Below are 23,992 nucleotides of genomic sequence, written 5' to 3' on the forward strand. Positions count from 1 at the left end.
TGGCATGACCAATCTTGGGCACATTTTCCCTTCAGGGTGGTGACAGATGGGGGTGGAGCTCTTCTCACTGGGCTTCCAGGTCTCCTCTTCTTTTGATTGACATCACATGCTTGTCAGGTGCTCCCCCCCCCCCCCCCGCTCCATGCTTAGGGATGTGCAGAGCTGAACAAAGAACTAAATGAAGCCAACCAGGCACATGAGGGCCGAATTTATGAACACGGACCCAAGAGAGCCTACCAGGTATCAGGCTAAGTAAAGCATGGGGCCTGTGGGCTCTTAGGTTCCAACAAGAGTAAGGAACAGAATGAGGTGTTCATGCTGATCCAAAGGACGGACTTGGAGGGTTCCATTGCATTTAGAGCAGATACCTGGGCCTTAGGTGGGCAAGGGATAAACACTCCTCACCCCCAAAAAACTCCAAAAGACTCCTATTTGCTCACATTATTTTTCATCCTGGTCTCCCCCTGAGAGTTACACTGGCCACCTAAGGAAATGGGAGCCGTTTCTTTTGCAGCTAGCTGAATGTCGGTTTTCCATGTTGCCCTCTACTATCCTCCTATGTCCACAGCATACAAAGATGGACCAAATCAGAGAGGAGATATTTGTCTTAAGTTAAGCAGAGGGAAGATTTACGACCTAGAAGGCAAATAGTTCTCCTAAAGGAGAGGCTGCATTATTTATCTGCTTATTGCCTCAATTCCGTCAAAATGCCCTGATTTACCCAGCGGCCTCTGGGAGCGAGTCCAGAGCACAAATACAATAATAGCATCAAATAAAACACAGCAAACTCAAAGGCAAAATCTTTCACAAGGGAGATGAGGGGAACCAAAGGAGATGGTGAGACTGAGCAGCTATTGAGAGTGACGGGTTTAATAGGGGCTTTACTAAGCTGGCACTGTGGGGCATGACAAGCATGCACACGCACACACAGCAAACACACACACCATCTGGCTGCACTGCTGGCCACCCACCACTCTGCACCTCTTCTAAGTGCATGAGGATAACTGGATTTGAATGCCGGGAGACTTTCACTCACACTAAGAGCCCTGGTGGCACAGTGGGTATGCACTGGGGTGTTAACCACGAGGTCAGCAGTTCAAAACCATCAGCTGCTCTGTATATTCCTATGAAGCAGCAGTTCTCAACCTGGGGGTCACCACCCATTTGGGGATTGACTGACCCTTTCACAGGGGTCACCCGATTCATAACAGTAGCAAAATTACAGTTAGGAAGTAGCAATGAAAATAATGTTATGGTTGGAGAGTCACCATAACACGAGGAACTGCATTAAAGGGTCGTAGCGTTAGGAAGGCTGGGAACCACTGCTGTAAAGAGTTATAGTCTGGGAAACCCACAGGGGCAGTTCTACGCCGTCATACACACTCTCGAAAAGTTGGCGTCAACTCGATGGCAGTGCATTTGGTTTTTGGGTTTCATTAATTCTACCTGGTGACCGGTATGCAGTAGTTCAGAATTCCAGGCATTGGGCCAGGGCAGACATTATGAAATGATCTGTCTCTGCTCAAAAGAAGTTTAGATTCCACAAACCAGCACATGGCCAACTGGCTCCATTTGGATTCAGGTTCTGTCCTCTGCTACCGGTGTGGCCCTGGGGAAGGGCTGAATCGCTGTGCTTCTGTTGGCGGTCGAGGGGCCCTGGTGGGGCAGTGGGGACGGCTGCGAGCCACAGCGCCCCGATCTACACCACCGGTGCGCTGCAGGAGCAAGACAGGGGTTTCAACTCCCATTAAGAATCAGTCTCACCGCCAGACAGTGTAAGACATGACAAAATAAATTATCAAGGGGGAGGGAGGGAGGGAGGGGCAAAAATGAGGAGCTGATACCATGGGCTCAAGTTGAAAGAAAATGTTTTGAGAATGATGATGGCAACAGATGTACAAATGTGCCTGACACAATAGATGGATGGATGGATTGTGATAAAATCCTTTCGAGCCCCCAATAAAATGATTAAAAAAAAAAAGAATTCGTCTCAGAAACTCACAGCGGCAGTTCTCCCTTGTCCTACAGAATCACTATATGTTGGCATCAACTTGATGGCAGTGAGGGTTTTTCTTAACTAAGAAAATAGAACTTGTAGTGGAAAGCAAATGTTTTGAGAATGATGATGGCAGCAGATGTACACATGTGCCTGACACAATGGATGTATGCATGGATTGTGGTAAGAGTTGTACGGACCCCAATAAATGACTAAAGAAAACAACAACCCCATAACTTGCGTAGAGTTGAGGTAATAGCATCTAATTTGTGGAGGAGCCGCGATTGTTACTCGCATTAAGGGTGGTAAAGAGCCTGGCACATAGTAGCTGCTCAGTGAAGTGGTCTAAGGGCGGTGGGTCTGAGTTGGGCTGGGCGGGGTCAGGGAGGATTCCCTGAGGACATGCTTTGGCCCCAGAATCTTTAACTCCATGTTAGGACTACAGACTCCAGTGGACACAGGAGTTGACGAAAAAGAGTCAAGGGGAAGAAAGAAACAAGATGTATGCGACCCCGAGGGTCTGGAGGGCCTCCCTCTGAATGCTCCCTAGATCACTCGACCTCTGGGAAGGACCCACAAAGATCGCGCCTGTTTAATAAGAGCTGCACCCAAACATGAGGACAGAGACTTGGGGAATGAGGGAGGCGGGGTGGTGTCCCACTCAATGTCTTAGGAGACAAACCGAATGTGGCCGATGGGACAACCAATTAGAGGCACTTAAAGTGGGGCACTTAAGAAATGTTCAAAATCCACTACTCAGTTGCTGAAAGAAACGGGGAAAACAGAAACCAGAGAGAAGTGGCCAAAAAATAAATGCAGAAGGAAGTGGAATGAAATGAGGCTCTTGAAAACGCCAAGGCGGCAGACCACGGAGACTTTCCCCGGTGCTGCCCTTAATTTGCAAGGAAAGGAGCGGTCCCCTGGGGGGGCTGAGTAGGGACTGGAGGCAGCCAGGGCTGGCAGGCCCCTGGGGCAAAGAGGAAATTAGCAGTGTTCTGGGGGACCACTTCCTGTAAGGCAGTAAGAAGGCAGCGCTCTGGGAGAGAGCAGACTCTTGAAATGTACGGTAACTGCATTGGGGAAAAGGGAGAGGCAGGGCTGGGAGCCAAAGTCTGGTCCCTCAGTCCTGTGCCCCCGGCAGGGCCATGGGGGTTACAGGCTCTCCTGTTTCCTAAGGTGGAAAAAGCATCTCCTCAGACATCAGGAGACAGGGGTGGGGGTGGGCTTCCTGGGGCAGGGGCAGGGGAGACATTTATTGCCAGGTTTATGGTGCTCTTGTTGTGATGCTGTTAGTCGCCAGGGGTCCACTGCACCCCATGGGGCCATATGGCCGAGTGGAAACAACCTCCAGGCTTCCCAGGCTGTAATCTTTATGGGAGCAGACCACCGGGACTTTTCTCCGGAGAGGGGGGTTCGAATCACCAGCCTCTGGTTGACACCAGAGTGCTCACCCGTGACATCACCAGGGCTCCGCTTACACATTTCATTGCCAGAGAACTAGAACTCAACAACGTGACTCCTATGATCTCACGAATCCTTTACCCACTCCTTAAGCAGGCCTTCCTACCTGTGTAGAGGTGAGGCGAGCCAGGGTTTTGGCCAAAACAGGCACAGCTAACGCCCCTGCGGTGCTCCCCAGCCACACTGATTTGGGCTTAGCCTTCTGTTTTCCTTTGCCCATAGCCGTTATAGCCAAGGTAACCAAGTGTGGAGAACTGTTTGTACACTGGGGTTTGTTGATTCCTACTACGAACGGAACCTTCATGATACCACATGAATAAGCCCTAGTGGTGGTGCCTTGAGCTGCTATAGAGAGGTCAGCAGTTCGAAACCGCCAGCCATTCTGGATGCAGATGATGAGGCTTTCGGAATCCCATAGGGGCAGTTCTACCCTGCCCTACAGGGTCACCATGAGTTGGAATCGGTTTGATGGCAGTGTATATTTTTTCTGGCTGAGCTTGCTGCTTGACGAGAGGCACTTAGCCAAGTGGCCAGCAATGGCCCCGGTGAGGTGAAGTCCGCTGCCACACAGATAAGCATCGTCTTTCCAAACCACGCAGCCCCAGCCAAGCCACCCAAGAGATGCAAGCGTGTGAGTCCACCAAAGATCAGCCAACCTGATCCACAACTGGGATGAGGGCCCAGCCAATCCCTTCTGGTGTGGGCCAACCTACAGAGTCCTTTGAGAAATATTTATGGAATATTGAATCTTTTGAGAAATATTTAAAGTCTGTTATTTTAAGCTATTAAGCTTGAGGGTGCTTTGTTACACAACAGAGTTAACTGATACAAGAGGGGAGAGGAGCTCCCAGAAGCTCGATGCCTTGTAGAGCCACGCAGGTAAGAAAAGAGGCTTTAAAAAAAAACCATATTGTGCATTTTTCTCTAGACCCTGAGTTCTTCATCTATAAACAAGGAACGTGGGTGTGTGGATAGGAGAAAACACTCGACATTTTAAGTAAATGTAATATAAGGCTACATTCTCACTCTCTATCGCCTTTTAAAATTTATATCTGAAATACTTGGGTTGGGCCTCCTACCACCACCTATTTGAGGAATATCTCCATGTAGGTTTTGCCTAGCCTATTTCCAGGGTTTATGGGAACAACCCCTTTCCACTCTGAGTGCTCATGTTAAAGCCAGGGGATAAAACACATACCATCTGTTTTCTCCATCGTAAAGAATGCAGACCGCTCGCCTCTCAGGCACTCTTCATCCAAGGAGTCTGTGCAACTGGTCTGGAAATTCTGAAAGACAGAAGGAGAGAGGAGTAGAGAGTCTTACAGAATTTGAACAAATACTGAGAAACACAGCCCCCAGGAAAGGAGTCATCTTCTCTCCCTCTCTGCCAGAGGCGGCCCTCAGAGTGGGGGAGTAGAAGCCTGCACACCCTCCTGGAGCCTAATTGTGGGTGTGTCCACAGGGAATGGTAGACATGGCTGACACTCAAGAAGGTCCATCTCCTTCGTTTGACAGCTGAGGACACTGAGGCTCAGAAGTCCAGCGCTTTGCCCCAGGCCTCTCAACACATTAAACAAGAAAGAGCTGAAAGCAGGCAACCAGCACTGCGCGCTCTCCATACCACTGAGAGCTGAAACACATCTCGGTGGAAAACTATGCTGGTAGAATTCTGATAACTGATGGGTGTCACTCCAATCAAATGGAAGACTAAGATGACATCATTGCCAGGCTTGATGAGGAGCCAATACCAAGAGGCAATTTCTAAGCACGGGCAGAACGAGGGCAAGTTCATCTCAGGTGGCCAGAAGACATCAGTGACGACCTAAGCAGAAAAGCTTCCTTGTTCTGAATCAGTGTACCTTGAGATTTGACCATAAATGTGCCCCACAGTTTTAATCCATTCCCAAGAGTCTTTCTTACAATGGCAAACAACCTAACTCCTTCCCCAATACAATAAATCACGAGGATATTGGCATTTGATGATTGTAACTCCACACGCATCTAAATAATGAATTACCCGTAACATTACAGCAGTGGAAACAGAGTGGTTTTAGGAATTCCAATGTGCTTGACAAGAAACTTCAGAAAAGTGGACAAGTGACAAAAGGAAAGGGTGGAGACAACAGGGAGTGAGAAAGGAGGTTGCGGGGTAGCCCCCAGCTAACTAAGATGAATAAAAGGGAAGCCAGTTAGTTAACTAAAGAAAAGGTCTGGAAAACATTAGGAATGCAAAATCAGAGAGAATGTAGAGAGACTGCCAAGCAGAAACTTAAGGATTACCTCTTGCTGTGAGTACAGAGACTGACTTCCAAGCTGTTGCCCTGCCTCCTGCCTTGCCTCCCCAGAACCATCTATAAGCAGGTCTCATGAAGCTCCAAAGGCCAGGCAGGCAAAGCTTCTATCAGCAGAAGCCAGGTCAACCTACATCGTTCCCTTGTCTTTAGACAGCTTCAACCTAGCAAAGCCAGAAAACCAAGCCTGTTGCTGTCAAGCTGATGAACTCATGGGGACGCGGTATGTTACAAAGAATTGCTCCGAGGGGTGTCCTCGGCTGTAATCTCCATGGATGCAGATCAGCAGGCTGTTCTTCTATGGTGCCACTGGGAGAATTGCACACGGCATGCACCACCGCACCAGGGACCTGGTGCAACGGCCTAGAGAGAAGCGTTCTGTGTTCTAAAGAGCAAATTCTTGCATTTGGTGGAGGGCCAGAGATGCCGGAGAGGGGAAGTTAGGGACAAGGAGGGTGAGCGTATGGATGGTTTGGGAGACTGAATGTGACCCTTCAAGGGGCAGTCAGTGGAGACACATTGGGTCAGACCCAGGACAAGCAGAGGAGAGCGGCTCTTGAACACAGCAGTGTTGTGAAGCGAAGCTGCCTGGGCTGAGGCTCTCAGGTCTACAGTGAGACAGGTCTTCTACAGTGTCCAGGTGAGAAGACGCAGAGCGGGTGGGGACACGGCTGCCAGCGCAGTTCTTCCTTCTTTCCCGATAATTCAGCTGTTGGCTGCTGGAAAATCAAAAGTCATTTTGGAGGCTCCTTTGAGCTGTGCTCCACTCCAAAGGGTGAGTTACATGTGTCCTGCATTGCATTAGAAATTGGTGCCGGGCCATAGGTATTTTGCTTAAGAAAAAAGAAGTGTCATTTCCAACCCGAGTGAAATTACTTTTCTAAAAATTACTCTTTTCTACAGGAAGTCGCCAGATGAATTCCATGCCTAAATCTGTCTTTTGAGTCAAATTTGTACAAAGTCAGAGCAGTTAGGTACAGTTCCATCTAACGGAAGTTAGTCAAATATTTGTCTCAATATAGCGGATACAGGATGCCTTTCTATGCATATCAAACATTAAAGAAACACTTGCCAATAACTAACATGTTGTGTGAAATGTGGTACTGCCAGATAAACACAAAACAGTTATCTGCAAGGTCTGTGGTTCAAATCCACTAACTGCTCCAAGGACGAAAGATGAGGCTATCTGCTCTTGTAAATGATTTACAGCAGTGTTTCTCAGCCTTCCTCACTCCGCGGTCCTGTAATACAGTTCATGCGGTGGTGACCCCCCGCCCCCAATCACACAATTATTTTCATTGCTAATTCGTAACTGTAATTTTGCTACTGTTATGAATCAGGCGACTCCTGTGAAAGAGTTGTTTGACCCCCCCCCAAAGGGGTCACAACCCACAGGTTGAGAACGAGCCTCAGAAACCCTATGGACCTATATAGAGTCACTATGTTTTGGAATCAACTTGATGGCAGTGAGTAATGGCAATAATGTTTTGGTGCACACTGCAAAGTAGTGCCCATCAATTTTTAAATTGATACATTTATATTTTTTTAAGTAGGCTTTGAGTGGGCCTTGGTCCATAACTACACATAGATAGATGTAAGTCAGACGTTTGTAACCAGGGAAATGCCTATAATTATGTGTGCCCTTTAATTACTAATTATCGTTCATGCATGTTCTTTTGTCTCACCAATTAAACTCAAGCACCTGGAGGAAAGGCTTCGCATCTTAAAGTGGTGCAGGGGTGTTTCTTCCACAGTGCTGGGAGGGGAAGTAGTTGGTAAATACCTGTGTGCCCCTGTAAGTGAGCCCAGTCCACGAATTCTGACTGACCCTGGTTCTCCTTGAGATGGTAACTGTACCTGCTCTGTGAGTCTGTTTCTCACATGCGTGCAAAGCCTCTGGGCAAGGAGAAAGAAAACTGCTTGAGCCATAAGAGAGACCGCTTCGCCAAGAGAAGAGCCCCCTAGGTCTAGACAGGCGTCCTGGTTATGTAAACGCTCACCATCACTCGGAACCAACCACACTCATACCCTTGGGCTAGAATTAGGAGTCCACTTCTTGCAAATCAGATCATAAACCTCTCAGTATTATTTGGCACTCACAAAGTCAAACTTCACTACGTCTAAATACCTCTCATCGACTGGAGTTTAACTAAAATTAATCATTCCAAGTTTACCAAAGCCAAACCAAACCTACTGCCAGGAAGGCCATTCCCACTCACAGGAACCCTGGAAGGCAGAGGAAAGCTGCTCCCTGGAGTTCCCGGGGCTATAAATTTTTAAGGGAGCAGGCAGCCCCATTTTTTAGAAACTGGGCACCAAAGGTAGCCTCCACGGTGACTCTCTGAAGATGAAGGCGCCCAGGTTTGGCTCTGAAGGGCCTGACACCCCAGAAAGAAAGGCGAGATCTGTCACGCCAGGGCACACTCCTTGCAGTCGGCCCCTTCTCCTTTCTCCCCAGCCTCCCCCACAGTCCTGGGTGTTTCCTTCAAAACCCATTGCAGTCAGTTGATTCTGAATCACAGCGACCGATAGGACTGGGTAGACCTGCCCCATAGGGTTTCCAAGACGGTAGACTGCCACGTCTTTCTCCTCCCCGGCGATGGATGGGTTCGAACTGCCCATCTTTCAGTTAACAGCTCAAAGCTGAACCTCTAGCCACCAGGGCTCTTTTTGATGTAACTTGGTTGAGTGGCATCCAAGAACAACTGCCACATCAACACAAGCTGCTCTGTTTACAACACAAAAGAACGTGAAAATAGCTTTACTGGACAGAATACAAAAGTCTCACAACTTTCTGGTGGATTTAAAACACTGTAGGACCCCTCGGTGTTCTAAACCTCTTAATTCCTTGTGTTAGTCTCCGCCATCCTAGTGTCAAAGATCCCCAACTCAGTCTTACAACCCCAACTCAGCCTTACAACCTGCCAGGCACTGACTGACACTTGGAATTTGAACAGACAGCCCAGAGGCTCTTTGAAACTACGAGGGGGGGATGGGAATCACATAAACTGTCCTTTCCTGGATTAACCGGGTAACTTCAGGTGAACATAGACCTTTATTTCTGCATTTGTAACTTGGAGAAGCCACTTATTTCCCAGGACTGTCAGCGAGTGTATGAAATGAGAATTGATACACAGAACCTGACTCACAAATTAGGGGGTTGGTGCCTGGTCATGCCTTTCCGTGAGTTAGTTCCACTTGCGGACGGATCATTTTGCTCCCTCTTTTGCTCACTGAAGAGCCATGTACTCACTACCACACGACCACAGGGGGTTGGGGGGGGATCCAGGCACCAAGCCCCTAATCTGTGAGTGAGGCGAGTCCACGTGTAACTACCAGGCTATGCTAGAAATGGTTCCAGCGGGGTCCACTCCTTCCCCATGGTACCCAGGAGCAGATTCCACAAACATACCCCCAATACTTCCCCACCCCACCCCCTACTTGCACACTGATTCTCAACCCATCTGGTTTCTACCCTCACATTCAAATCTAAAGGAGCCTTCCCTGCCTTGTCCTGAAACGGAAACCCGGTCTTACTTTGTTCTTCAAACCTCTCTTTCTTCTGCAATAATAAAAACGCCGTGTTTCATCCCAGAACAGGCTGCGTGCCAGAATAAACAGCACCTTGGATATTCTTGAAAAGAAAGCTTGGCTCACAGCGCAGCCTCGCTGCCACGAGAATTCTTGGAGAATTCAACCCTGCAAAGTCAAATATGTGACACGATGGCAGGAACGGAGACCACACGCCTGTCTGTTTTTGCACTGCTCTGGCCGAGACAAAGCACTCTTTCCCCGCAAAACAGCTTGCCGTCCTGCCCAGATGAGGACTCCGGGACCCCAAGCCTCCAAGGGTCAGGAGCAGGGAACAGCTGACGGCCACCCCCAACCCCCAGCAGGCTGAAGCCCTGAGGCCGGGGGAGGAGAGATTCACTCACGGAAACAATCTGCCTGCGGAGTTCTCCAACGGGCTCCCTTCCCCTGACCCGTTCAACGAAGAGCTAACTCAAGCTCCATCAATGACACATTAACACAATCGCATTAACTCCAGCCCTGCATTTCTTTCTGCACTCCGCCCTTCTGGGCTGGCATTGCAGCAGCTGCATCTGGAGCTCCGTGGAGAAGGGGAAGTGCGATCCCATTACCTTCCCTGCGCATCCTGCCCCCGCCGGTGCGCGGTGCGCCGGGCCGTGGGCTGCGTGTCCCTCCCGGGAGCCGGGTCGGGGCGGCTGGAACCCGGGTGCTGGCGAGTGAGCTTGGGCACAGCAGCAGCTGCTTCCCGGCTGTGAAAGGACGTGGTCAGGTGATCTGTGACCTTGCTGGAAAAGCCAACCCTGACTTCCTTTCTGCTCTCGGGAATAGGTGAGAGGGGTCGGAAAGAAATCGGAGACTCGTGGGCAAAAGGTGGAACTTGCAGAAAGAGGAAGACCGCTTGGAGCGGCCAGGGACAGCGGCAATGGCTTTGGAGGGGGCACAGCTAAGGACACCACCCGCCGCGCGCGCGCGCTTCCAGAGAGTAATCAATTAGGCAGCATAATGAATTAGGCTTTCCTCCTTGCTCCCGGTAGCTGAGGCGGCTCATTAAAGAAACGGTGGCCAACGAGGAGGCAGTTTCCTTCAGAGTTGACATCTCTCCCCAGCTCACCGCGGTTTTTCTAATTCCTGCTTTTGAAACTTCCTCTGCCCGCTCCCCAGGGAGGCTCTCTGAGACAGCCCCCAGGCTGCCCACTGCCCGAGTCAATCTAGGAGAAGGAGACAATGACAAGACTGGCTGCTCAGCCATTCTGCTGCCCTGGGCACCAAAGCACACCAAGATCGGGCAGGAAGAGAAAAAGCAAGAAAGTACCTGCTGAAATCACCAGCCAGTGCACTCCCACTCCTTGGCTCCGGGTTGCGCTCCGGGCACCAGCGGCAGGTATCTGGGAGTCCTGGAGGCGAGTGAAGGACCCCAGGGAGCAGGAAGAGAGAAGGGGCTTTAGAGTGTCCCAGGCAGGCACCTCGCGACGCTCCGCGAGCTCCTTCAGAGCGGAGGAGGTAGGCGGTAAGGTGCAGACCGAGGCTCCCGGTTCCCCTGAGCAGGCTCTGATGCTGGAGCAAAAGGGGAGACAGAGGGAGGGGAGGTCCCAGAGGGCCAGGGAAGTGCCGGACTCCTTTGTGCAGGCTCAGCAGAAGCAGCACAGGGACCTTGTCCCCTTGCCCTTCTAGGGCTCTAGCCAAGCCGTCCTAGGAAATGAAGTGACAATTCGGAGTAGCTCTGACCTTCTGAGACACTAAAATTGGCATGTGCTTGCAGAGATCGAGGTTTCGGGCAGGTGTCTGTCTCACCCACAGGGAAACCAAGGGCAGCTTTCGAGTGTCACCCTGAAATGCTGCCTGCAGCCAGCCCCGCTGGCTTAAGAAGCAATTCACCATTGTGTCCTGCTGATCCTCACACCAGCACAGAAGGCAGCCAGACCTGGGACTATATCCCCGTTGTACGGTGAAGAATACATGAGATGACATGTGGATTGATTTCCCTGGGGTCACCTAAGAGTGAATTTGGATTAATACGATGAAGATGCCTGGGGTAGAGGTCTATGTTCTTCCCATGACACGAGGCCACACTCCTGATTCTCCTAGAAACTTCTAAGCATCTCCCCCTGGCCATGGATACAGCAAAGGGCTTCCTACCAAAAACTAGATGGCATGATGTGAACAAACATAAACCACATCACAGACCAACTCATCAGAATAAAAAAGAATAATCAGAACTATTTCCTGAACTCTTCAGGTTGCATGAAAAATACACTCTGACGAACATCGTCTGATACATTTTAAATAAACAGCCCCTACAAAGTGGCAAGGGAATAGCTGGAGAGGCCTATCATATTCCACCGGGAAACCCAGGGGGAAGAAGCCCCACTTACCAGCCCTCTGGGCGTCTCTGGGTGTCGCACACTTGGCTGCTAACCAAAAGTTGGAGTCCAACCCGAGATGCCTCCGAAGAAAGGTTTGATGCTTGACTTCCAAAGAACTAGCCACTGAAAACCCCATGGAGCACAGTTCTAGGCCCCACTCAAAGGCAACTGGTTGGTTGATATGTCAGGTGCCATCAGGACGGCTCCTATCCTCAGCAGAACAAAGCACGGCACAGACCGGCTCCATCCTCCCAGTCCTGGCCCACCCGAGCCCATTGGTAGAGCCACTGTGTCAATCCATCCCATGGAAGCCCCTCCACTTTTCCAAGCATGATGTCCTTCTCCAGGCACTGGTCTCCCCTGACAGACAACATGCCCAAAGTATGCAACCCAGTCTCGCCATCCTTGCCTTCAAGGCTCACTCTGGCCAGACTTCTCCCGAGATAGGTTGGTTGTCCTTTTAGAAGTGCATGGCACTTTCAATAGTCTTCTCCAGCACCACAATTCAAATGCAGGGTGGCCGATCGACTGCTTTTCCATCCTCTGTTTTTCCATCCTCACACCCTTCCCCACTATTGATGCAGGACCGTTCTCGTCTCCCCTCTCACCACAAATGGTTCCTTGCCCAAGACAAAGAGACGCAAGGTTGTTAGTTCCAGAGCTCTATCTTTTCTGCAAGGCGCCTACATTTTGCAGGGGGTCATCGTTCCCACTTCTTTGCCTGACCTCCAGGCCTTCCCTCAAACACAACTTCCAAGGGAAGTGGCCAGTCTACGCTCAGTTGTAGCGTGTCCCCTATGTTCTGAGTGCCGCCTCTCTGTCTCCCAACCAGTATCAAGGCTAGCCAAAAAGCCAAAACTGAGCCCGTTGCCACTGATTCCAATCCATGAATAGGATTCTCTGGGTTGTACTCTCTGTGGGTGCAGATCACCAAGTCTTTGTTCCACGGCACAGTTGTGTGGGTTTGAATTACGCGTCTTTAGTTGTTCGGTTGTCGAGCACAAACCATCTGCATCTCCTAAAGACCTAACATCAAGGCTTGGTGCTCAATGCAGTTTGTGAAGCAGAATTCTTCCACAGCACCTAGACACGGGTGGCCCCTCCAGGAACCCTGGCGAATGCACAGGGCACACTGTTGCTTTTCACTAGATTCCTCTCAGCAGATTAAACAAGACAGCAGAACAAAGCAAGAAAATACTGCCACCACCCTACCACCTCCCATCAGTGGCAAAGGGCAGTGTGGCTCAGAAGCCACGTAGAATTGAGTCTCTGCTATCTTCAGCCCTTCTCCTGGGAGAAGTAGCATCTTCAGGTCTCTGGCCTCCACTTGCGGGGAGCGGGTGGGCAGGGAGAGCACACTAAGCTGACTGGCTGGGTCTCTAAGAGTAGATGAAATTGTTCTGCTCGGTGTCTCTATAACTTAGCCAGGACAACCGTACCTGTCACTACCTCAATTACACACCATGATGAGTACAACAGGCCCCTTCAAGCTCCATTTCCCAAGTAAGGAAGCAAATCTTGTTCCCAAGATCACAAAGTTACAAAAGGCAGAGCCTCAACCCAAGCCCAGAATTTCTATCTCTCAGAAAAATGGTCTTCCTCTAGACCAGTGGTTCTCAACCTTCCTAATGCCACGAGCCTTTAATACAGTTCCTCATGTTGTGGGTGACCCCAACCATAGTTACTGTTATGAATTGGGAGACCCCTGTGAAAGGTTTGTTTGACCCCAAAGGGGTTGTGGACCCACGGGTTGAGAACCACAGCTCTAGACCACACCTTCTGAACTGGGCACTGGGCACACAGGTGAATGCAGCAAGGAGCATGCGCACACCAGAATGCACGCTTTGGGTTGGGTAGAGGGAGCGGGGTGCTGCCCGGGAGGAAATAGGCTCCGGTGGGAAGACCTTTCTGGGCATCCTAGGGACTTTCTCTAGGGGAATCTGTGCTTCTTTCTGGGGTCCCATCCTTGGCTCCTGACCATAGCCATGTCTGAGGCACCAACTTGATTCCACCTGCATGTCTCACTCAGACATAGGTCTTAAAGCCAACTTCACATTACCTCCAAGGCACCCAGAGAATCCCCTAAACCAGGAGTCAGCAAGCTTCCGAGATGGAAGAGCCAATTCTGTCCCTCACAACAATTTAAAAATTAATTTAGTGCCATGAATATATTCTTACAAACAAAGGAAATCACCAGGATCTGAATAATACCCTTAATCCCCCCTCCCATTTTACTTCAGAACCACGTGTGAGGACCAAAAGAGCCACCTATGGCCCTCAAGCCGGCATTTGCCAATTCCTGCCCTAGACCAAGCACATCTATTCACAGAGCTTCTTTCGCAATCCAGAAACCCCCAACTTCTATGACCGACCCAGTCAGGCAAGAGGACTAAGGCTCCAAGGGAAGAGACGAAGAATGTACCTTCTAAGTCAGGAGTCCTCAAACTGTGACCCACGGGCCACATGCGGCCCACCTAGGACATTTATCTGGCCTACCGGGTGTTTTTTCTCCGTTTGTTTTTTACTTCAAAATAAGCTATGTGCAGTGTGCATAGGAATTTGTTCATAGTTTTTTTTTAACTATAGTCCAGCCCTCCAACGGGTCTGAGGGACAGTGAACTGGCCCCTGTTTCAAAAGTGTGAGGACCCCTGTTCTAAGTGGTCCTTAGGCCTGTGCACGTTAGCAGAGAAGGGCAGATTGTGCAGTCTGCGGGGCTACACAGAGCCGAGGAGGGATCCCCCCCATGAAGCATTTGCATAACAGAAACAGATCGTTTCCGGGTCCACTGGCTGCACTCAGTCCCTCTTGCCAGAATTAGCCCTAAAGCATGCACGTGAGTGAGACCTGTGGGTGTAGCAATTCAAGAGAGAAATGGGCTATTCTAAGATTAACTCTTTAGAGCAAGTGTAATGTTCTGAAGAAAGAAACAAGACCAATTCCAGAGAGAAAGGAAGCTGTGCCAACCAGTGAGAAATTCTCCTGGGAGACGAAGAAAGGCGGTTAGGCCACAGGGAAAAAGACTTCTCAGCTCTCCCCTCATTCAGACCCTTCCAGAACCCTTGCAAAATCAAGATCCCAATGAACAAGTGAGGGCAAGGAGTGAAGGGCAATTCCTAAGAGAAGTACGAATGGTACATATTTGGAAATCAGTCACCCAGGATGTGGGCTAAACAGTGAAATGCCAGTTTTAGTTTCCCCTAAATGTGCTAAGGACTCTGCGTCCACTGCAAACACCATGTGAGCCCTGGTGGCACAGTGGGTTGGTAACACATTGGGCTGCTAACCACAAGGTCAGCAGTTCGAATCTACCAGCTGCTCTGTGGGAAGAACGTTGAGGCTCTCTGCTCCCATAAAGATTGACAGTCTCAGAAACCCACAGGAGCAGCTCTACTCTGTCCTATAGGACCACTAGGAGTCGGCACTGCTTTTTATGGCAGTGAGTTTGATTGTTGTTTTGAAACAACTCTGGCACGTGCCTGATCCAAGTCACAGTCGTGTCAATCACCGCAGGCATGTGAAAGGCGGACAGGTGAGGAAAGGAAGCATTCGAATCGCGGCTCTGGCTGGCTATAAATAACACACTGTGGACTGACCGAAGAAACCAGACTTATAAGAGCCTCAAGGGCGACGTTCCTTAGAAGTGAGGGAGGTGACGCTTGGTCTTGGTTACTTTGGGCATCTCATCAGGAAAAAGTGAACTTCTAGAAAGCGGCATCATATTTGGTCAAAGTGTCAACAAAAATGAAGGAAACCATCAATGACAATGGACTCCAACACACCACTGGTCGGAAGGAACTGCGCAACCGTGTTCCCTTACACACTGGGTCACCACCAGGGGATCAACTCAGTGGCAACTAACAGCAAAGCTTGACGTCGTATTTTTCATTCTATTTTCCAAGGTCCAGGTTGAGATTTGGAACAGTTGCCCAGGAACCAAGGCCATCGATGTCAAAATTTGAATCCACGATTTTCTGATTCTAAAGTGCCACTCTTAACCATGATACAATACAGACTCTTAGCAAGTTAGAAAAAAAAAAAAAGAAAGAATTCTCATTGCTGATAAGGATGCGATGGGAGGCCCCACCATCCTCCCTAGGAGATTGCAGCAGGCTCAGAAACCCACAGGGGCAGTTCTAACTAGACTGGGCAATCAGGAGGGATCTCTCCCAACACGCCATCTATTGGGTTCCATGTAGAGACACGTCTGAGGCGTGTCTGAAATATGGCAGGTATGGCACCATGCCTTGGGTGCCACTTAAAGGGGCTCACTCCCTAATCACCCAGAATGGCCAGATCTAGACCCAGACCCAACAGACTCAAAGACACATGCATTTCGGCATGGAATGCAGCGCGGGGGGAGAAGACGAAATCCTCACAACTGGACCGATAGAAAGCGTCAGAGAGATGGAGAAAAACCGAAGTTGTCAAGGGTTTTGTTTTACACAGTCAATGCTCATGGAAGCAGTGGTCAAATATCAAATGACACATGGCTGCATAGGGCCTCTTAAAAGTGTTATAGAGAAAAGATGTCACCGTGAGGGCTAAGGTGTGTCTAAGCCAACCCATGATGCTTTCAAGCGCCTCATATGCAGGCAGTAGCTGGAATAGACTGGAGAAAATGGATGTGTTTGAATGACGATGTTGGCAAAGGATATTGAAAGTACAGTGAAATGCCAGAAGAGCAAACAGCTCTCTTGGAAAAAGTATAGCCAGAGTGCAGCTAGGATGGTAAAACTTCATCTCATCAACTTTGGACCTGTCACCAGGAGAAATCAGTCCCCAGAAAGGGACACCGCACGTGTAGAGTAGAGGGTCAACGAAAAAGAGAGTGGTCCTCAGGAGGATGGCACGACAGGGTGGCTGCAACAATGAGCCCAGCATGACAACATGGCATGAGCCCAGGCAGTTTGTCCTGCTGTACATAGACCACTAGCAGTCAGAACTGACGATATTGACAACAGCATGGATGAACTGGAATCGTGGTAGCAATACTTTTTTACTGAGCTTCAGCCAGTTTTTCTCCTTCTTTTTCTTGGGAGCCGAGTGAAGGTTTATAGAGCAGAATCCTTTCCCGTTCACCAACGCATGCACATCCCGGTTCACCTCACTGACTGCCATCCTCAAAATGTGGTGCCTATCACATAGCCCTCTTTCTGCCTTTCCTGTCCCCGTTACTCCATCTTTCCTAACCTTTCCGAACTTTATCCTCAAAAACCAAAGTCGTGGGGGGAGCAGGGAGGGAGGGGAAAAAAAGAGGACCTGATGCAAAGGGCTTAGGTGGAGAGCAAATGCTTTGAAAATGATTAGGGCAAAGAATGTACGGATGTGCTTTATACAATTGATGTAGGTATATGTATGGATTGTGGTAAGAGTTGTATGAGCCCCTAATAAAATGTATAAAAAAAACCAAAGTAGTTTTCAGTTTCCTTGAAATAATTTCCCTTTGATATCAAAGGTTTATTATTCTGAAGCTTAGGTAGCTCACTGGTTGTTATTGTTCCCCTCATAGGCCCGTGTGCTGTTTGGCTGAAAGTTGAGTCATGGGGGTTAGCTCCCCCAGGTTCAATCCCAAAAGGTGCCCTAGGTTCATAGTTTGGAGGTTCCACTAGTCTCTATTTGACTAGCAAGCCTAGTCTTTTAAAAATCATGCTGAATTTTGTTCTATATTTTTATTCTACTCTATCCAGGGACTTCTAATGGGATCCTTTTCAGAGGAGTTGGTTGCAGTAGGTGGGCACCATCTAGTTTGTCTGGTCTCAAGGGTCTGGAGTCTTATGCTCATATGGTTGATTAGTATATTGGACTAATTGTTTTCACATGTCTTCAGTTTTCACCACTTTTCTTTCCTCAAATACGAAGAGACCAACAGTTGCCCCTTAGATGTCTGCTCATATACTTTTAAGACTCCGGTCACTATTGACCACAGTAGGATTTATAATATAATCATTGTGGGCTATGTTATGCTAATTTTCCTTGGTGTCCCCAGAGACTATATGGGCCCTAGCTCCCAGGATCAGCAACTCATTTCCTCAAGTGTTTGCGTATGTCTAAGAAGTTTTCATAACTTTGCTCCCTGTACGCTCCACTACTTGAAGTACTTCCTGATAAAGACGATAGCAATTAGATTTGAGGTCAACTAGCAGCTGTGTGAAAATGTAGGAGTGGACTCCAATCTATCAATCAACTCATAGCCTGGTGATGCCTCCCTGGGGATGTGGCCTTTTTATGAGAGACAGTGAGAACTTCTCTCTACTCTCTGGCCCTTTGCTTCACTCTTTGCTAGGATTCTGTGTCTGCTCCAGAGGCAGCCCCAGGTGGGAGGCTCAACTTTGGGAGCTGTCAATGCCCTGCCATGTTTTCACTGACCTTGGATCCATGTGACTCTGCACCCACCAGCCTGTGATCTGCTTGTGTCCCACCTCACCTTTCTGCATCATGAGCCTTGGCTACATGACTCTGAAGAAGGTCCCAGAGCATCATACTCATGGATTTGAGTGGGATTCGGTTGGGATACCTTTTTGACATAAAAATTACTGCTTAATACAAGGTTCTTTCTTATACTTACATGCATATCACTGGTTTTTGTCTTTCTAGACAACTCAGACTAACACAAAGATCAAAGAGTACATCCTTCGGAATGGATTACAACTCATGAAAACAAAAATCCTCACAACTGGACCAGTAGACAACATCCCGATAAATGGAGAAAGGATCCAAGTTGCCAAGGATTCCATCTTATTTGGTTCCACAATCCACAATCATGGAGGCAGAAATCAAATGATGCATTGCAATGGGTAAATATGCTACACAAAACCTCTTTAAAGTATTAAAGATCAAGGAGGTCACTTTGAGAACTAAGGTGCAGATTACCCAAGCAACAGTATTCTCAATCACCTTATTTAGATACATGAGAAAGCAGGACAGTGAGTACAGAAGGCAGAGAATAACAGCTGCATCGTGAACGGTGGTGTTGGCAAAGCACTGCAGATTGCCAGAAGAACAATCGGCATTAGAAGAACCACCAGAATGCTTCCTGGAAGCTAGAATGGTGAGACTTTGTTTTAAATGCTTGGACAGGCTTCAGGAGAGACCACTCCTTGGAAAAGGATTTCATGCTTGATAAAGTGGAGGGCTATCACCCTCGATGAGATGAATTGCTGACCCACTGACTGAAACAATGAATGTAATATAACAATTGTGAGGCAGGACAGGAGTGGGCAGTGGTTCATTCTGTTGTACATATAGTTCACTATGAGTCAGAACCAACCCAACTGCACTTCTTCTAGCTTTTCATTTTGTCCCAAACTTCTTTCAGGATTCCTTCCTTGTCTTTGGTTTCGGAAAGTTGGACTATCTCGGTGATCTCCAAACACACACACACACACACACACACACACACACACACACACACACACACACCCCGAATTCTATCCTGTTTGGAGCTCAGTGCACTTCTTAGATGCCTGTATTCTCATATTTCATGACATTACGGAAGTTTTCTTCCAACAGATCCTCAACAATCTTCCCTATGCTTTTTGCTATTTCTTCTGTTCTGGAGTTCCAACCACACACGAGTTACTCTGCTTATTGGTGTTTCCCATAATTATTTGGCTTTCTTCATCCCCCCCCTCTGCCCCCGACTGTTCTTCTAGCAGATTATTCATTGTTTTGTCTTTAATCTCACTAATTCTATCTTCCCTTGATTCAATTCTACTCCTTTGTCTTTCCAATGAATTACCTATTTATGCATTGGGTTGCTAACTGCAAGGTCAGCACTTTGAAATCACCAGCAGTTCCTCCGGAGAAGGATGGGGCTCTCTCTACTCCTAGAGTGCCAAGAGTTACCAAGTTAGGTCTGGTAATTCAGTTTGATTTCCTGTACAGCACCATGCAATCCATGCTCCACTGAACCAACCAAATAAGCTATTAAGATCCTTTCCAAACAGTTCAAGCTGAAACACTGAATGAAATAATTTGTGCTTAATGGACTCATATTAATAAACTCAGATGGATTGAACTTTATATTTCCTGCATAATTATCCCACACCTTGAATAGCCATTCCCACACATATTTTCAAGGATTGTTTGTACATATCAAAATAAATAAATAAAGCAGTTGTTTTGGAATGTGGCACACCTACCTTTTCCTGGGTCATAATTTGTACTTCACTCTTGGGAGCTCAGTAAGACTAATGTCTAGTTATAGATATAGAAGCAATAACAGGTGATGTGGCTGTTTCCTGTGAACAGTCAGCAATGTCTTGTATGGCACCTGCCTCAGGCGACACTCTAGACAATGTCCTAGTGCCATATCAACATGGATTAATCTCCTCAAATTTGGGTGGAAGAGAAAATGCTTTTACTGATAATGGATTAGCAGATGGAGGGTTGATATTGTGGGCTAATGTGATTCACTGGTTGTAGGAGCCCAATGTCCCCATCCTCTGATTACCTGCCCATATGTTACCATATCAAGTTTCAAGATCCTGTTTCTTCCCAATCAATGTCCACACTTTAATATCAGACATCATTCAATGTTGAAAATTCAGTTGCCTGAGAAATTCATTATCTTTATGATAAGACTCTGGGTTTGGGTTTCAGCAATATCAGTTCTACTACTACAAGAAATCAGGCTGTCTTTCAGGGTACAATTGGAAACCTTGAGGTATTTTATGGGGTGCTTGAGAGTTGTGGCTCTGGAGCCTTGAGCTCATCTCTTTCCTTTATCGATTTACCTATTGTAAGTGGAAACAACCAGCTAGCTTCCCTATACGTCTCATCCTGACAAAATTGCAGAAAAGTATCAAATGTGATTACCTAGAGCTTTGCTTGATCTATCGGTTGTTGTATCTTGCATCTTATATTGCTACCTCATGCATGGATTAGCAGTATTCTCTTTATTAGTTGAAGCATAGTTATCAGTACTAATGGAGTAAGAGTTATCAGTGTCTTAAGAACTAATCAGGCTTGAAAACCCATTTAGAAAACTCATCCTTATAATTCTGTTTCACTAGAACTACTCTTAGTATTAAGTGTCTTAGGTTGGGTTCTCTAGAGAAGCAAATCAGTGAATAGGTAGGTAGGTAGGTAGGTAGGTAGGTAGGTAGGTAGGTAGGTAGGTAGATAGATAGATAGATAGATAGATAGATAGATAGATAGATAGATAGGTTCCTATTGAGAAAATGGGCCACAAAACTGTAGCAACAGGCAAGTTGGGCTCATGGCTCAGATATCGGGCTGGAGGTTCTCCCTGATTACATAGCTGCAGGTGCGGATATACCAAAGGTTGAGGGGTCAGAAAGCAGGCTTCTGACTGCAGAGGTGAATGAATGATGAATCCAAGGTCAGCAAGTAACATGGCAGACTTCTAACAACTCCTGGGATTGACAGGTGACACCAAAGGCCACTGGCTCAAATCCAAAGAGCAGGAGGACAACAAGCCAGATATAGACCAGATGTAGAAAAAAAGCAATCAAACTTGCCCACAGTACCCACCTATACTGGAAGCAGGCAACACACTCAAGATCTCATCACGGGAGATTACTAGGTCTTAAAACTATCGAACCACCGAGAATCTTGGTGCGGCCAAGTTGGCACAAAACCTTAACTACCACAGTATACCAGAGTTGTGCAAACATCAGTACACATAATTTTAGAATAGTGGTTTCTTCACTGCGCTAACTGCAAGGTCAGCAATTCAAAACCACCAGCTGCTCTGAGGGAGAAAAATGAGGCCTTCCATTCCTATAAAGAGTTACAGTCTCAGGAACCCCGAGAGGCAGTTCTACTATGTCCTATAGAGTCCATATGAGTCAGCATCCACTCAATGTCATGTTCATTAGCAGTTCATTCTCAGTCAGTACCCAGTGTGTCCACCCCAGCCCTAGGCAACCCCTAATCTACTTTCTGTCTCTGTTTGAATATTCCAGAAATTTCACATAAATTGAATCAGACAAAATGTGTCTTTTGTAATTGTCTTCTTTTACAAGTAGGAGGTTTACAAGCGTCCTCAGAGCTGGCAATGGTTTTGCAGTTCACAGATTCTAACTCTCGGTTTTCAGGTGAGGAAAGTGGATCCAGTGTCACATAGCACCTCGGGCCCAGTCCAGGACTTCAGTCTCTCAATAACCATAAAATGTTGGCCCTAAAAATATCTCAAGTTATAAGAGGTATGAAGCGTTCTCAAGGAGAACTGGAATCTGAGCCTCTCTATCAGTTTTTAATGTGAGTCTGTCCTTACTATCCCACGCAGACTGCTCCACCAGCTCCTCACTTCACTTCCTGTTCAAATCATCCTCTCCCTCATTGCCCATCAGGCTCCACCTCCTCTCGTGAGCTATCCTAGAAGCCTATTGATGCATAATTCTTCATTCTCTGAAATGTCATCTCAGAGAATTACTATTTAATCTGTGAGAGGTCATGTGCAATTAGAAATCCAATGTCTAACAAGAAGATGCTATTTCCAGTTGAGAACGACAATCTCTACTTTAACAGGCTTCAGAAATTTCCATTTTGTCAGGACATATTTGGGGTCACTGGCTCTACACACACAGATCAGTTGATGGCTGGAGAGGTTAGTGGCAAAAGTCCGCTTTGGAATCAGAGCAGAGATAGGTACCAATGCTATCCCCTGAGACCTCGGGCAAGTTAACAAACCTGTCTCCTGCTGCCTATGCGTCCTGCCACTTACCTTTATCATCACCCGAGGCCTCTAGCTGGCCTGAGAGTTCCTGAATGCAGGGGCCTGCTCATCTGAGTCCCCCACATGCCAGGGGGTTGCTAAACAAGGTCCTAGAAGTGCTGCTGCTGCCGCCACATGTTTCCCGGGATAAAGAATCACCCAAAATGTGCAGTCTTTGCCCTGGTTTCCTGAGAGAAGACTGCATTTCCTGAGCCACGGAGGTTTCTTTGTTATCTAAACAGCACCTGAGAATTTGCACAGAGGAGCTGGGGCCTGACATCAGCTGACCTCGGGGAGGGAGGGAAGCGTAGCTCATTCCATCACACACTAGTAGTGAGGCCCCTGGAAAGGACGGGAACGCAGACGTTGCAGAGGCTTGCTGGTTAGTGAAGGGCATCCTGCAGAGCAATGCCCGACCCTTTCATGCAGTTCCTCATGGCGTGCTGACCCCCTCCAACCAGAAAATTATTTTTGTTGCTATTTCCTAACTGTAATTTTGCTACTGTTATAGTCGGGTAACCCCTATGGAAGGGTTGTTCAATGCCCCCCCCCAAAGGGGTCATGACCCACAGGTTGAGAACCGCTGCTCTAGAACATGGTCGCTCCAGCTGGGCACCCTGTCAGACCTCACCTAAGACATCTTTCTGTATCAAAGAAACAAGCCAAACCCACTTCCACAGAGTCAATGCTGACAGAGTCAACCCGATAGGCCTCATATCAATTGCTCCCCAGGATTTGCAAAGCTACAAGTCTTTACAGAAGCAGGCTCCTACATCTTCCTCCCAAGGAGCAGCTGGTGGGTTCGAACCCTCAATCTTTCAGTTAGTAACTGCAGTGATTCACCACTGTACCACTAGATCTCCTTCTTCTTTGTTTTTCTTTTTCAGAGCTCCTATTTTTGTGTGTTTGTTATACTAACACTATAATGATAAGCTGAGCCCTTTCTGTGAGGTTTTCTTGGTTCGGGTTGGAAGGTAGGGGACGACTCTTAGCTTGCAACTGGCATCTGAAGGGGTAGAAGAAACCCTTGGAGCTGATGCAGCAGGTGAGATGTGAGGAGGGTGCCACGTGGACTCCCGAGCTTGAAGCGGACACCTGGCTGTTTGACAGCCGGAAGGATGGAGTCCTTTTAACCTGGGAGGGCTGGCCTACATGGCATGGCTAGGACCAGAGAAAGAAGTCCCGCATGGGTGGGCGGTCAGAGACTAACGGAGAGGTATGAAGTGGGGTTGTGACAGCCTCCTAGTTAAGGACAGAATAACAGGATTCTGAGCTTCTCACATGACACGGGCGAGGGGTTCTCTAGAACAGACGGTAGTCTCAATTCTTTAGGTTTCAAGTTCTCCAAGTCAAGGACTTGGTCCAGGGGCAAAGGGCAAGCTTCTCCCCAAAGTGTCACCAAATTCATCCCAGATACATGTGGTCTCTGGTTCTTACAGACAAATAAGGCCGTTCTATGGAATTTAACATTGATCAGGAACTATGAGTGGAGGACCGATAAACCGTGGCATCAATAAACAAGAATCAGTTCACTGTAAGAGACTGTTTTCAGCAGACAGTAACTCGCTGCTCCACAAAGCAGGGCAACCTCCATCTGTCACTGCACACCTCTGCAGGGTCCCTGTGCCCCATCCAGACCACGAGCTGGAATCCTCCCAATGCTCAGGA

The 23,992-nt window shown here is 48.0% G+C and overlaps 1 protein-coding gene across 1 annotated transcript in view; it reads right to left on the reverse strand.

Annotated features, from left to right (window-relative positions):
• Positions 1 to 23,992, reverse strand: part of KANK4 (KN motif and ankyrin repeat domains 4) — a 97,477-nt gene that overhangs the window by 31,914 nt on the left and 41,571 nt on the right. The window contains exon 2 of the mRNA XM_075539960.1: positions 4,656 to 4,743. Coding sequence (XP_075396075.1) covers positions 4,656 to 4,671 — 16 coding nt within the window. The 5' untranslated portion in view covers positions 4,672 to 4,743. The remainder of the gene's footprint in view (positions 1 to 4,655; positions 4,744 to 23,992) is intronic.

Source organism: Tenrec ecaudatus, chromosome 1 (assembly GCF_050624435.1).
Source record: "Tenrec ecaudatus isolate mTenEca1 chromosome 1, mTenEca1.hap1, whole genome shotgun sequence".
In the NCBI taxonomy this organism is placed as follows: Eukaryota; Metazoa; Chordata; class Mammalia; order Afrosoricida; family Tenrecidae; genus Tenrec; species Tenrec ecaudatus.